The 14,867-nt window shown below is 50.6% G+C and overlaps 2 protein-coding genes across 2 annotated transcripts; one reads left to right on the forward strand and one right to left on the reverse strand.

Moving 5' to 3' along the window:
* Positions 1 to 265: 265 nt before the first annotated feature.
* Positions 266 to 4,076, reverse strand: SYT8 (synaptotagmin 8). The gene is made up of 9 exons (XM_048948884.1): positions 3,953 to 4,076; positions 2,654 to 2,785; positions 2,240 to 2,394; positions 1,824 to 1,919; positions 1,462 to 1,629; positions 1,150 to 1,317; positions 896 to 1,013; positions 650 to 783; positions 266 to 564 (listed from the first exon to the last, which is right to left on the reverse strand). Exons 2-9 carry the CDS (start codon positions 2,766 to 2,768, stop codon positions 331 to 333), a joined length of 1,188 nt encoding a protein of 395 aa, XP_048804841.1. The 5' UTR covers positions 2,769 to 2,785; positions 3,953 to 4,076; the 3' UTR covers positions 266 to 330.
* A 1,134-nt stretch (positions 4,077 to 5,210) lies between these two features.
* Positions 5,211 to 11,912, forward strand: LOC125694956 (cytosolic 5'-nucleotidase 1A-like). The gene is made up of 7 exons (XM_048948888.1): positions 5,211 to 5,303; positions 6,808 to 6,866; positions 7,461 to 7,628; positions 7,801 to 7,930; positions 8,101 to 8,223; positions 9,247 to 9,425; positions 9,649 to 11,912. The coding sequence occupies exons 2-7, from the start codon at positions 6,822 to 6,824 to the stop codon at positions 9,949 to 9,951; spliced, it is 948 nt and encodes a 315-aa protein (XP_048804845.1). The 5' UTR covers positions 5,211 to 5,303; positions 6,808 to 6,821; the 3' UTR covers positions 9,952 to 11,912.
* Positions 11,913 to 14,867: the final 2,955 nt, after the last annotated feature.

The raw sequence follows: 14,867 nt of genomic DNA on the forward strand, positions 1-14,867 counted from the left end.
TAAGAGATTTATGAACTAAGAGACATGGTTTGGTGGTGGGACCTATTAGGTCCAGCTGATGGTTGGAATCGTTGATCTTGAATGCCTTTTCCAACCTGTGATTCTATAATAATAATGTTCTATTCAAAAAATATCAAAGGACACAATGTTTTTCCATAAGCTTAAAGCTCTCTGTATTCATCCCCCAGCTGCGAGTGGCTGACACAAGCCAGCTCTGCATCCACATCACCCCCTCCAGCATCACCCAGGTGCAGAGCTGCATCCAGACACCTCTGAAAACCTTCATCCTGCCCAGTGATGAGTGAGCAAGGGTACCAGAGCTGCCTCTCGCTATCTGGTGGTCAGAGGCAGCTTGAGGTGGGATTTCAACCCCAGGGCCTTGTCCACCACATCAGGGGGCTGCAGGCTGTGCCACTGGGCGAGGGGACGCCGTGGGTTGGACAGCATGTCAGACCAGTGCTGCAGCTGGTTACCAGTGGCCCGACAGCCCAGGAAGAGTTTGCCGATGGGCTCATTCTTGGTCACTTTGTCATAGTCCCAGACGGAGATGACCACATCCACATTCTGGTGGGGACACAGGAAAAGCTGTCAGTTGGACTTTCATCAGAGCAGGGGCCTGCTCAGCCTTGGGCATTGAAGAGAAACCCACCTGAATCTGATTGAAAGGCACCTCAAAGACAAATGCCTCATTGAAATAAGGGCTCAAAGTATTTTTCTTCACATTCGTCTTCTTCTTCTTCCACTTCTTCTTGTTCAAGATGAGATGCACCTTGACAAAAGGATCTGAGGAGAGAATGGACATGGCTCCACACCAAGAGTCCTTGAGGTTTTACAGGTCTTGGTGCTATCAATAGCACCAGGTAGAGAGATGTGAGTGCAAGCAGACCCTGCTTACCTGAGAGCCCATGAGAGTCCATCCGCTTCAGCTTCTTGGCCTCAAGGATGAGCACTGTCAGCTTGCCAGCACTGGGGACATAGCGCAGTGAGAAGCAGATCTCACCCAGCCGCTCTTGCTGATAGAGAGAGGGGCCAGTGAGCAGGGGACTCTCAAAGCAAAGGATACCCACTGTTTTCTCTCACTGTGGAGTGGTGGAAAGAAAAGCAGCACCACATCTCACCCCATGATGTGTCCCACCTGCTAGGACCAACCTCCACTTTGCTGGCCACCACTAGGTCACTCCACTGCTCAATGATGTGCTGCAAGCTGACACTGGCCAGGGGCAGGCGGACCTCGCCAATGATGTCATGCTTGGCAAAGCGGTTGAAGTCGAAGATCTGCATCACCAGCGTGGCCTCGGACACCTCTGCCTGGGGCACCTGCAGGAAAAAAACCAGCAACCCAACCTCACTCCCTGTCACATGCAATGGTGGGACAGACACAACAGCAGGTCTTTCTGTTGCTTTCCCACCCTGGTAGCAAAGGAATCCTCATAGTAATCATCAGCAGCTGTTGCTTCCTACCTGGAAAGAGAAGCTCTCGTTGAAGACAGGGTTCAGAGTCTTGCGGTAAACTTTGGTCTCATACTTCTTTCTCATATCTGATGTCAGGTAGACAATAGCGTAGGGATCAGATGTGCCACCACTGTCCATGGCCTTCAGATCAGCTGCCTGCTTCACACCAACTTTCAGCTTAAAAGGAACAATGTGTGAGGTCATTGTGTGGAGGATAGTGACAGGTGACAAGCAAGCAAGTGCAGCAAGGAGGATGTCAATCCCACCATGTCAGTATGCCAGCTGGGTACAGAGGTGCACCCGGTATGGATGCCTGGGTCCTGCTGGACACCAAAGGATTCTGCCAGAGCACAGCCTTGCAGCAGCCTCACCTCCTGTGCACGGAAATTGTACTCCAGAGAATACTGAAGCCTTCCTCTTCCTGTCTCCTCTGGGCCCTGCTCCAGGGCCTCCATCTCAGGTTGCACCTATGTCAAAGAGCAACACAACCCTCAGAACAAGGTTCCAGAGCTTTATGTTTCCCCATACTAAGTGGCATGGATGGGACACCCAGGTCTGAAAGCCCATGGTGACAAAGTTCACATTCCCGCTCTCCATCCTGGCATGATGCATCGTATGGATCAATTTGCTCTAAAATCACATTTAAAAGAGTCTCCCCCACAATCCCAACCCAATTGTACACCCACAAGCAGTCCCACCACTCTGGGCATGTCGTGGGGAGATGGGCATCACAGAGCAAACCTCCCTGCTAGGAGAGCTGCAGGGGACAGGAGAAAGCAGAACGCACAAGGCTAGCTGTGGTGGAGCCATTGAAGGTGAGCAAGCCAACTTTCTCCTTTTTCTTGGGCTTCTTCTTGCCACAGCAGCACCTGATGATGCAGATGAGGAAGAGGAGGAGAACAGCCACTGCCACTGCCACAACAATGAGTGCCCATCTGGGTACTGGTGCAATGAAGTAAACAGAAGAGTTAAAACCAAACAAAACCACACAAAGTGCATTTACAATGCCCTCCTCGTGTTTCGGCATTACAAAGATGTGTCTTGGGGCTTGAGCTTAAAATCCTGGAGAAGATCACTAGGATCACCAAATCCAACTGCAGTCCAACCCCATCATTCTCACTGAACTATGCCCCTCAGTGCCACATCTACCCATTTCTTGAATACTTTCCAAAGAAAAAGGGGCAAGCCCAGCTGGACTCACATGGGATGTGGCTGACAAAGCCATCAAGGAAGCCTGGTGGAGCTGTGGTGGTAACCACTGCACTAGCAGGGGGTGGGGAGGCCGTAGCCCAGCCGTTCCTCTGTGACTTGGCCATGGCAGAGTGCAAGTGACCTGAGGGCACAAACAAAATGAGCAGGGGTGGGGATTTCATATGCAGAAGTTCACATGCTGCAAGTAGCACAGAGTTCTAATGAGAGTAAACACAATTAAAATGTTAAGATAAAGCCCAGAGTAAGCATTTAGGGCTCTGCCGCATAGGAAATGAAGTGTGAAACGGAGTGGAGCAGTTCCCTGGGCAAGGCGGGCTCTGCTCAAGCAGTCTTTTCATTTAATCCCCATCCCCTCTCAGCAGCCAATTCCTGATGTCATATAGCCTCTCCTTCTCTCCTTCCCCTCTTGCAGGCTCAGGCTTGGCTCTATCACCCCAGCCAGGCTGTTGCCCACATGCCACGTGGCAGCAATGCCACCACACTGGTTCACAAACTGAGCCAGTCTGACTTGTGCACATGGTGAGGACCAAGCAGAAACTTCAGTTTGTTCAACTGGATGCTGAAGCCAGCCAGAGGATATCTCACACTAGGAAGATTCAAAGGGACCAGAAAACACCCCCAATAGGCTCCTGGAGGCCAGCCTCTATCAAACCTCAGCCCAGGGCACTCCTTCCAGTGCTGTGACGAGGGCCAGCAGGTATGCAAGTATTTACCTTGGCCACACCAGCACTGTGAGGCTCCTCATACAGAGATGATCTTTAATTTTTTAATGAGGCTTTGCTGTCTGTAACTGCAGGGATAAAGAGTTGCTCTCTATCTCCACTGGGGCAGCGGGATGTGGGACATATTACCTGCACAGAGTCATCTATATGGGATATCCGTGCCATCAGGGATGCAATTTCAGCTCACAGACTTCCCACACGGTTTTTATGGATAGAACCTCCTGTTCCTCCACACAGAAATCAGCAGCCTGGTGACAGACCTGTGCTATTTAGGAGGCTCCAGGCTCAAGCTTCAGATTGTGACAGCGGGTGGACATAGCAGCGGCAAGCAGGTGCCCATACAGCACAAATTCAGATGTTTCATCATGCTTTTTCCACCAGACCCTAAAGGACTATCCTTCCATCAGCCCTCATTAAAAGGAGAAGTTCATCCTAGCTCTGGGGTGTGACCCAAGCTACTGTTTTGGGACAATGGAGACGTGGTCTGGGAACATCGAGTATCCTGGCTTCTGCAAAAGGTCTTAGAGAGCCCTGCCCTTCTCCCCTAAACCCAAAACCAGACTTACCAGTGTGTTGTTTCCAACCTCAGTCTCCTTTCCTCTCTGCTTGGTCTCCTGCTCCAGCCACAGTGCATGGTAGGAACATGCTGGGGACAAGAGAGGTCCCTGCCAGGAATAGAGCTATAGGCACAAAAAAGACATTGGCTTTCCCATGCACAGTGCAACCCAAACTGGAAAGTCTGCTTTGCCAACCCAGGAACCTGTGGGCCCCACCTTCCTGCTGACCCAAGCTGTGCTCACGCAGGCGAAAAGTCAGCAGGGAACTCCCAGCCTAAGCAGGAAGAAAAACCTGTGCTCCTGGCTGAAGAAAACTGCCCTGGAAAAATTCAGTTCTCCAAGATATCCCAGTATAAGTGCTAGGATATGCACAGCACGTGGCTCTGTGAACTTAGCGCAAGGGGTAAGTACACAGAGTGATTTCAGCAGCATCCCCATCTCATATTTATTCTTACACATTTCTTCCCTTGTGTTCCTGCTGCATGGAGGAAAAAGAGGTGGTGTGGGGATATTTAGACACCAAAAATTCAGCACTTAGAGGGCAAGAGGCACTGGCACAGGCTGCCCAGAGAAACTGTGGATGTTCCATCCCTGGAGGGGCTCAAAGCCAGGCTGGATGGGGCCCTGGGCAGCCTGAGCTGGTGGGGGGCAGCCCTGCACAAGGCAGGGAACTGGGTGGGCTGTAAGATCCCTTCCGATCCAAGCCACTCTGTGATTCTACAATACTTTTTGCTCTGTATTAGGAAGAGTTAGAGGGTGCACAGAAGAAATATATAGGAGAAATTTGGGTTAAAGGGAACATATCCAATAAAAGCACTCAGGGAAAAAGCTGTGCATGCTGAGTACGTCAGTGGTGCTGTCTGCAGAAGCGAAGCATCTTGGTGAAGCAGTATTGCATGGCAGCAAGACCCCTGTTGCAGCCCATGAGAGGTGATTTAGTAATATGTGGCAATAGCCCCAGTTTTCTGCAAAGTCCTAAAAATGGCACAGCAAAATTACAGATTTTGCACTTTGTCCCTCCTGAATAGGAACTCCTGTGCTTTTTGGTCAAAAACACGACAGCTATGCACACAAGGGCTAGGAAATGAGAGATGTACCTACAAAAATAAACCTAATTGCAGTGCTTGTGGGCAGCAAGCAGAAATAAAATAAAAGCTGGTCAGGAGGCCGATGTAGAAATGCAGCCAGGCATGCAGCCAGCCCGCAGGGCTGACTACAAATCCCATCACGCCAGGGGAAGGGCTGTGCCTCACACGCAGCTGCCTGCTTCCTGCTGGCCCCAGAGAGATATAAGCAGCAGCACCTGGGTGGAGTGGGACAGAGGAGTGGATGCTGCGTTAGATGAGGAGACAGCGCTGGTGGTGAGTTTGGACCTTTGTTCTAGCAAGCCTCAGCTGCTTCTTTCCCAGCTGGAGGCACACTGTGTTTGCTCTTTGCTATGCTGCAGGGAGCTGCAAGCATCCACCATGGATGCTTTTCCGTGTGTGTGTATATATATACATATATATACACACACACACACGGTGCTGTGTGCATGTGTAGCTATGTGTATAGATATTATAGACATATCTGTATAAATGCTGTCTGTAAATACTATAGGCAGATAAAGAGGAATGAGAAATCAGGCATGGTCTTCCCAATTTCAAGGGATGGAGCAAAAATTAATAGGCTTGCTCTCCTTCCGCGAAGAGCAGCTCGGCTCCACCTCCTCTCCTTTCACTTTCACTTTAAGAAAAGGGAAGAGGAGTCCCAGAAACACAGCATGTGTTAAGAGCTGCCACTTGGATGGAATCTCTACAGGGGACATTTGTCCCTGCTGAGATATGGGCTGGTGGCTGTTACCCCACGGCTCTGTGGGAGGAGAACCTTCCCCACACAGGATGTGGGTGGAGGAAGTAGGGTGATGCTTTGCAACGCAGGGATATAGAAGCATCAAGCTCCTTGCAGATCATGCACCTATATACATTACATAGAGAATCTGTGATATATAAAATCTGTGATATATTATATACACACACACATATATATATATATCCTGTAACATATCTCTTTTCCTACATACCTCCAAAGGGATCAGTGGATGGGGTGTCAGTTCGTGCTGAGTCTAACAGTGGTTACTCAGCTCAGCTGCATGAGCAGGCCAAGGGCAGAAATGCAGCCAAGAGGCAAATTCCAGACATGCAGTGACAGCTCAATGAAGTAGGCATGTCAGTCTTAATAAAAAGCCTGAAAAAATAAGGTGAGGTAGAGGAAATCTGAAGTCCTCCAGCAGCAAGCACAGCAGGACAACAAGGAGGGTGAAGTCTACGCCATGCACTTTCCTTCTGGTCTAGGCATGCACAGCCTCCCATTTCATTGATCAAGTAGCACATTAAATGGGAAATGAGGTTTTAACTCCCTTGCCAATCCCAGCACATCTGTGCAGAGCCGTTATTGCCTCCTCTGCTCCTCAGAGAAACCCCACAGCATATTTGTAGGAGCTGTGGGAATGGGAGCCATTCCCAGTCCACAGGCTGAATCCCTCAAGTCCACTTATAGCACCAACTAGTGCAGAGAAATGAAGCATATGGTGAGATGGTTACAGAAGCCACAGAACCTGGTGTGCAAAAATAGCAGTGCGCAGCACCCCAAGAATGCATTCTGCCAGACATGGGTAAGCCCAGCCTGCACAGATAGCTGTGGTGTAGGGGATCCTGCATATGCATAGGTCTTCAACACCGCGATCTTGTTTATATGTAGATAGAAAATCATCTTTCAGACAAAAACTACCAGGAATCACAGTAAGGAAGCAAGCTAGAAGCTTAGCTGGATATTTCAGGTCTTTTATTACATGCTCAGTTCAATGGTGTTTTCTCTCATTTGAGGCTGAAATTGGAAGATGGCAGAGCCTGAAAGCACAGTCATCAATACTGATGTGAAACAGGTAAGAGTTGCTCATTACAAATGCAGATCCCTAATTTCCAAAGCACATTTTGAAATGCCACTACAGGAGATGACATAACCTGAAACTTTGGTGGCCGAAGTTGTTTGTGCCTTGGGTTGCACAAGCAAAACATTTGCTCAAGTTTAATTTTGGAATGACCAAAGAGAAAACAGTAGTACAAAGAGAGCTTTCATCAGTCTCTCCAGAGTGGAGATAAAATAAGAATCAAAGCACCAGGACATGCAGGGAATGCCAGAAATGCCCAGCTCAGTATGAGCAGATGACTACGCTGACTACAGCTGTGCTGTGCCCATAGATGCACAAATTATGAAGCAATCTTCTTCCACGTGAGCTGTCCTCAGAGCACACTGCACTTATCAGACAGGTTGGCATTTCACAACTGCCTGCTCCAACCTCAGTGACCTGCAGATGAAGATCAGGCTTGGTACCTCTTCATCAAAGTCTCTCTGGCGGTGGAGGCAGGAACCATGACACACGAGTGATGCTTCCAACACGTAGACCCACCACCTCACACCACAATCCCAAGGCTCTTCCATTGCATTCCCTCAACCCATCTCTGCTCTCACCTTGCAGAAAGATCCCAGCGAGGCACTGGTCATTGCAGTGACCACCAGAGCCATCTTCAACTTGGAAGAGGAGCACCAGCTCTACTTGGAAAAAGGAAAGGAGGAATACGTGAGGCACCAACAGGCCAACCAGGACAACCTCCTTCCCCCAGGCACAGCCTTTGCCTTCATCCAGGTGAGCTCCAGGGCAAACATCACTCACAGTGCAGGGTGAAAACAGCCTTTCTGTCCCCAGGTCTCACCCCAACTGGCTCCCACCCACCCACCCCATCCAATGACCACAAGATTTCCAAACAGCCCTGAAAAGCCATCAGTGATGCCCATTACAAAATGGTCTGTTCCCACAGGCAGCACAGTATGTGAATAAGAAGATCCTGGAGAGTAACCCAGCAGAGAAGGGCCTCTTTGATATCCTGGTGCTCTCCAACAACAGCCCAGAGAGTGGCGTGCGCATCATCAACAGTGCCAAGCATTACGGTAAGGTTGCTCATCCCTGGGGGTATGCCCCCTCAGTGCTCTCTCCCCAGCACTGCATCCATGGGGAATACAGAGCCAGGGGAAAGCATGCAGAGACCTGGGGAGGTGAAGGGGTGCTGCAAGGAGGATACAGCCCCATAACAGACTTTGCTCATATTCCCTGTCCCAAGGCCTGGAGATTTCCAAGTTCTGCTTTGTCAGTGATGAGGACTCCACGCAGTACCTGAAGTCCCACAGGGTGAAACTGTTCCTCTCAGCTGACAGGACAGATGTCTGCAATGCCCTCCGAAGAGGTGTGTCTTTCTCTCCATCTCACCTCCTTCAAACCCACCATATGCTTGCAAGTGGCCTGCACCAAGAAGCAAAGCCAGAGCTCATCCTGTTATGTGGGAGAGAGAACAAATGGCATCTTGGTCACCAACGTATTCTTTAATGGTTCCATTTTTCTTCAGTTTTCCATCTGTAGCCTACAAACGCTAGGGCTTGTCAGAAGCCTTCACAATTAACTAAATTAACTGAATGTTCCATGTATAATTCTGACTGCAGATCCGCCATGGGCTGGTCATTCCATGCCTGCTATTTAAACCTTCCAATGACTCCCAGGGCTTTGTGAGGATGCCATACCAATTTCTTTTTTTGGCACATAAAGAAAGAAGAAAGAACATGCTTGACCTAGATCTGAGTATGTGCAGTTCCTGACAGCTCTAATGGGGTTAATCCCCTTATTAATTTGCTTGGGTATGAGTGCATCGGCTGGCCAGGGTCTTTCGGGTCAGGAGCAAGCCAACCAGAGCCCAGACTTCCCTTAGCTATGAATCTTGAAGCCTCATGATGATTGCTCTAACAAGTGTCTCATCTGGGGCCTCAGCCCACGGATGAGAGCAGGCAGGGAGCAGCTTGTAAGAAGAGACCTGTAATTAAGCCAATTACCCCAATCAACTGGAGGTGCCAGTCCCTATTACTCACAGCACGGAGTGCTAAATCTGGGCATTAGCACCAGGATTGGCAGAGGGACTGAACACCAGGAGGAGGGCTTCACATGCATTAACACCCCAGCAGTTATCCCAGCAGCCATCAGCATCTATCCAGTCAAATCAGCAGCTCTTCTTTGTGCTCCCCAAATAATTCAGTCTTGGAAAGGCCAGGATGACCCTCATGGAAAGCATCCTTGATGAGAGCCCAACCACACCAGTGTCTCTCCGTAGGACATTTGTAGTGTGAGATAAGACCACAGAGAGGAGTTGCTCGCATACAAGATGCCTCACGATGTGGTATCTCTTATGTCCTCCACAAACCCATCTTGCTTTATCTCACAGGGGTCTCGGCAGCACTCGTCTTCCAGCAGGAGGTGCAGGCCCCCAGCACCCCACTGCGTGTGGCCTTTGATGGAGATGCTGTGCTTTTCTCCGATGAGACAGACCAGGTCTTCCGGGAGCAGGGCCTGGAGGGAGCCATGCAATACGAGCGGGCGATGGAGGCTGTGCCTATAGGAGAGGTGAGCAAGGCAGCCATAGTGAGCATGTCCTCTGTTAGGGTATTGCCACAGGCAGCCAAAGAAAAGCACAGATCCTTATGGTTTCCCTCTGCATTTACCAGTCCTCAGTCCCTAGGCTGCCTGACTTGGTGTCCTACCAAAAAGAGGAAAAAGCAGACTGAACAGGCTGGGCAGATGTCTCCATGTTTCCTATGCAATCTCAGGTGTCTTGGTGTGTTTGCAGGGTCCCATAAAAGCCTTTGCCATGCACCTGGGGAATATGCGCAAGAAGTTCAGTCAGGAGGAGTCCCCCATTCGCACCTACCTGGTGACAGCCCGCAGTGGCCGGGACATGGGCATCCGAGCCATCAAGACACTCCGGGAATGGGGTCTGGCCATCGATGAAGCCTTCTTCATGGATGGGGCTCCCAAGGGCCCCATTCTTGCTCAAATCCAGCCACATATTTTCTTCGATGATGGCCTTCATAACATCCAGGGGGCTCAAGATGTGGGTGTGCCCTCTGCATGGGTCCCCTCGTGCTGCTGACAGACTAAGAACCTGCAGCCTTCCTTTTCCCTCTCCAGCAGATAGGACTGAGCCAGCTGAAGGCAGACCTGGTGGGAGGGAAAGAATTTCCCAGCCTGCAACAAGAACCCCAGGGGGTGAAAGCATTGCACAGGAAGACAAGCTACCAGGGAAGAACTGATGTTCAGTCCTGCTCCTGATACAAGATCCTCCAGGCCTCAAAAGCCAAGGGTTGCAACCACTGCAGGAAAACCAAACACCCTATTAGGAGACTCACACAGCCCCTGGAGCAGCAGCATAAAGACCACGGACAAGGTTGCAATACAGGTCCCTCCAGGAGAGGGCACTGGAGACAGCCACCTACACCAGCAACTAGATAGGGAGCAGAGCTTCAGGCTATTACTCCACACCTCCAAACAGCAGCATAAGCCAAAGCCTGTGCTTAAATAGGGACGTGGGTGGTGGACATAGGTGGGGGGGTCCTAGGTGTGCCTGATTAGGGTAAATGGGTTCTGAGTGCCCTACCCTGATGACCCTGTGTAGGGATGACTTTTCTTTGTCCGTTTTGACTCTGCTTCTAATGTTTCCAGATGAAAAGCGCCCCCCCAAAGCTTCCCCTGCAATGAAAGCTTCCCCTTTTCTCTCTAGGGCTGGATAGTAGGGGCTGCCACTAGAGGCTGCTGCACTGCCTTGCTGTCACCTATGCTACTGGGAAACACGGTGGGTCCTCAAAAACCACCATCAAAAAACAGCCATTTACCCCCACTCAATCTTGAAACTGGAAATTCTCTCCACTGTATTAATTTTCCAGCCATTTTTTCAAAAAGGAAAACAAAAGAATAATAAACTGAAATACAGATTTCAGGGCAGACTACAGAGAAATTAGTTTTGGTTTCTTCTTGTTGTTTTTGAAGGATTTGTCACCCTCACTAATGCTTTTTCACTCAGTAAATAGTAAATAACTGTCATGTGATTTGCTGGTGTCTCTAGTTGAGCATGCTTAGTGTAATATCTCAGAGCTGCTTTGCAGACATCAGGGTTTTTTGTCCTGTTCTTACCTCAGATATGCACACAGGGGGCCCATCAAGCAAGGCTGATCACAAGAAGCCTTCAGTAGGCTCTGGATTAGCTCCCTGCAGAGCAAAGGCCATCAAAACCCTCATCCAGACCTCAGAAAATGCCAATTTTTTTAATGTATCACCAGTGAGTCCCATCCTGTGTACTATCATACCTCAATGTTAGCTCCCACACATTCCCACCCAAGCGACTTTTACCTCCTGGACCACAGAGCTGTGGCTGAGGCAGCTGCCCCCACCACAGGCCATGGGGTGGCCACTCGTGTTCCCATCTGTGTCTCTGCTGCTCTGGTTTTGGGGCACGTTTTGCTCTGCAAGAAGAGCTGCTGGATGAACTCACCTCCACAACAACTTTTTTCCAAGTCAAGATGCTGAAATCACATGTCTAAAAGTAGCCACATCAATAACATCAGCTCCTAATCATTTGCTAATAATGCTAAATACCTGTCAGCCTCAATCAGTGAGCAAACATTAATTATGGCGCGTTCCAAACAAGCAGAGGAAGATGTTCGTCACACTTTTATGGAGGTCAGATATTGTCAGGCAAGGTGGCCCAGTATTGGTGTTTGACTTCGCTCATCATGCAGGGCTTGGTGGCATCTCATGGTAGGCACTTTGCCCCCCATGCTGCTCTGGCCTTTTCCGATGCTGATGTGGTTTTGGAAGATGAGGCAATCCCTTACCCCTGGGTGAAGCTGAATTTAATACTGGCCTTGGGTAAGGGGGATTAGCTGAGTCAAGGCTCTGGGGATGAGAGCACATGAGCAGTGGCAGAGTGCAAGGTGCTGAGGCAAGGGGAACACACCACGTGCCTTCCTCCAGCACTGTCAGGAGGAAGGATGACAATGCAAAATGTGTCCAAAATGGGGAAAAAAGAAAAGGAAGCACAAAGTTTGGGGGATTGCATCATATAGGGGCAACTGCTACTGCTTTGGGCCATTGCCTGTAGCTTTCCCCCCACTGTTCCAAAGGTGGAGCATCGAGAACAGCCTCCAGCAAGCACTGCTTCATTAGCCATCTGCTGCGTGGGGAAACATCTTGCTTCCATCTTACAGATACCTGCAATAAACTCATTAAGGGTTGGGACAACAATGCTGTCATCGTTGCCTGGGATAATCCTAAAGTCTTGACTGTCCCAGGCACTTCCAAAGGTGCACAGAGGGCTCTTGCACTTGGTTTTGGCCATTGCTTCTCAGTATGTTTTGGCATCTCACATTGCCCCAGCCAAAGCTGCTAAATGCTGGGCCCCCCCCAGGTATAGTCCCAGCACTCATGGGACACCCCCAGCACCCTAACCCTAAGCCAAAGGGCAGATCCATCTGGAAATTAGAGGAGATCATTAAAAATAGTGCTGGTGGGAAAAAGAAGAGAGATGGCCCTCACTATGCATACTTGGAAATACATCTCCCCCATGGAGTTCAAGTGGTCTCCATGATGACCACACCCTGCTCTGCTCCATTCCTTGGCATTTATCTCCCTGGTGCCCCCAGGGGCATTGCTCAAGGGATGTGATATGGGTGCATCTGTTCCAGTACTACCCATCACATCCTGGCGTGGGAGGTAATGAATCGATGCCATTATCAACACTGCCATCCATCCCGTCAGTTACTGCTCCCTGTGCTTGTATACACACATGCAGACACAAAAACACATACACACCAATCCCTGCCAAAAAACCTGGAGTGAGGCAAACACCAGGAGCTCCCTGCCCCAGGGATGGTCCCTGTGGTAGGTGCCAGGTAAGAACCCGGAGCTGGCAGCTGTGGGGGCAAAAGGACAGAGTGGGGAAGGATGTGCGAGCCCCCATAGCAGAGAGGGGCCCAAAGGATACAGAGGACACAGGGATGGAAGATGTGAGGTTTGGCTGCAGTCCAGCATGGGAGAGGCACTAGGGCAGTCTGTGGGCTTGAAGGCATGTCCCTAAGCATTTTGCTGAGTAAAATCTTTTCTTGTGGAACATAACTAAGGGAAAGCATGCAAAAGGTAGATGAGAGGTTCTCTCCCAGCCTTGGCCACTGGTGAGCTACCCTTGCCTGCCACTAGGATTGGGATTTGGTGTGAGAGACACCGAAGAACAACTACCACCCAGTCAAGCCCTGTAGCACCCACACTTATCACAGAATAGAAACATAGAACCATAGAGACTTAGCATCTTTCCTAGGTGATTGCATTGTGGCAGCGGAAGAATGCTTGCGTAGGATCCCAGTCAGCTCTGCACCCAAAGCAGCCCCAAGCAGCTGACTGATAGCATGAGGGCATGGGGAGGGGCAGATACTCCACCTGCTCCATCACAGGCATCTCTTCCCTCTTATCCTTGTGTTGAAAATGTGCCCTCGTGTGAATTTTCCAAGTGTTTAGGAAATGGCATTGGGAATGGGTGAGGTCCTGGCATAGCACCAGGAAAAAGTTTCCACGGCTGCTCTCTGGGCTTGGGACTGGTGAAATAGGTGCTGCTAATTAGCAGCAGCCATCAGCATCTGCACGGCTGCTGCACAGTCACCACAGCTTCAACCATTTTGCCCTGTGCATGCCCAAAATCATAGAATTATTAAGGTTGGAAAAAAACACTCTAAGATCATCCATTCCAAGTACCAACCCAACCCACCAAGCTTACTAGACATGTCCTCAGTGCCACATCTCCATCTTTCTTGAACACCTCCAGGGATGGTGACTCCATCATCTCCCTGTGCAGCCTGTGCCACTGCATCACCATTTTTTTGGAGGAGAACTTTTCCTGGTACAATCTGCAGGATCTGCCTGGTCCTGCTGGTGTCTCCTGCAGAGAGGACCCCTATCCTGGTGTGTCGGAGACAGGGTGCTCCTCCATCCTGCAGGGTTGAATCATCTCCCCCCACACACACCTGGAGAATTCACAGGAGGTTGTGAAATGGTGGCCCCAAGCCAGGGTGCGTCACTTGCCGCCCACATCCACCAGCTGATCCAGCACAGTGCTTGCCTCTGGATGGAGTCGACAATAGGAGTGTCTCAAAGCAAGCAAAACTTTCTGTGTTTGTATCAGGACAAACACCCCATGGAAATAATGAGGGAGCACTGAAGTGACACCTGGCGACCAGTGCTTGGTAGGGCCACCACAGCCCAGCACATGAGTGCATCAGTGGCAGCTCTGAAAGCCTCAGTGCCAAGGGCTGAAGCTGGGTTAAATGCTCTGGAGATACCTCAAAAATGTGATGGGACCACATCTGTGCTCTGAGTGCACAGCCCCATCTGCACCAGCATGAGGCTGTACGCCCATTTGGGATGCTAGGGTAGACTGGTCGGACTGGAAATGGGTGTCGAGGAGCTGTCCTGTATGCAGCCTAAGGGCCAAACGTTGGGTAGGGTTCCAGCGCCTGTTCCTTCCCACTTCAAAGGAGGGTTTGTGCCTCTCCCACTGCACCACCAGCTGCTGGGAGAGCCTCGAGGGGCTGCAGGCGGTGGCAGGCCCATCCCCGCTGTCTGTGAGCCCACGGGCAGGGCAGTTTTGCCCAGGTGGGACACGAGGGGACACCACACGTGGTAGCTGGGAACACCTTGTGATGCACCAGCACCTGCAGTGAAGAGGGCACCGAGAGCCCTCCGACTTTCCCCATAGCGGCCCAGCAGCGTTTGCTGAGTCACACGGTGCTGGGTTCTGCTGACTCATGGCTAGCAGTACTCATGGCTAGCAGTGCTCCCGGCCACGTGCCCGCAGGGCAGGAGGAAGCAGGGCTGGCTGGCACCCAGGGCTGCCGGACTAACGGGCCTCGTGGCCGGGAGTGGGGCAGAATTTGCAGTGCAGCACATTTTTCTCTCTGCCCTAAGACGCCGCCCTGGCCCTGCTTTGTTTTCTCCAAAAGAAGCTTATGGATTTGGGGGGGCTCA

This window comes from Lagopus muta, chromosome 6 (genome assembly GCF_023343835.1).
Source record: "Lagopus muta isolate bLagMut1 chromosome 6, bLagMut1 primary, whole genome shotgun sequence".
NCBI classification, from domain to species: Eukaryota; Metazoa; Chordata; class Aves; order Galliformes; family Phasianidae; genus Lagopus; species Lagopus muta.

Bases quoted from the DNA above. Each gene is read 5' to 3' on its own strand.
- SYT8 (XM_048948884.1), bottom strand. From the start codon at position 2,768: ATGGCCAAGTCACAGAGGAACGGCTGGGCTACGGCCTCCCCACCCCCT. The intron at 1,920-2,239 runs GTGCGTTCTGCT...TCTTTGACATAG, and splicing joins GCTCCACCACAGCTAGCCTT to GTGCAACCTGAGATGGAGGC. The intron at 1,318-1,461 runs GTAGGAAGCAAC...TTTTTCCTGCAG, and splicing joins ACGAGAGCTTCTCTTTCCAG to GTGCCCCAGGCAGAGGTGTC.
- LOC125694956 (XM_048948888.1), top strand. From the start codon at position 6,822: ATGGCAGAGCCTGAAAGCACAGTCATCAATACTGATGTGAAACAG. The intron at 6,867-7,460 runs GTAAGAGTTGCT...CTCACCTTGCAG, and splicing joins TCAATACTGATGTGAAACAG to AAAGATCCCAGCGAGGCACT. The intron at 9,426-9,648 runs GTGAGCAAGGCA...GTGTGTTTGCAG, and splicing joins AGGCTGTGCCTATAGGAGAG to GGTCCCATAAAAGCCTTTGC.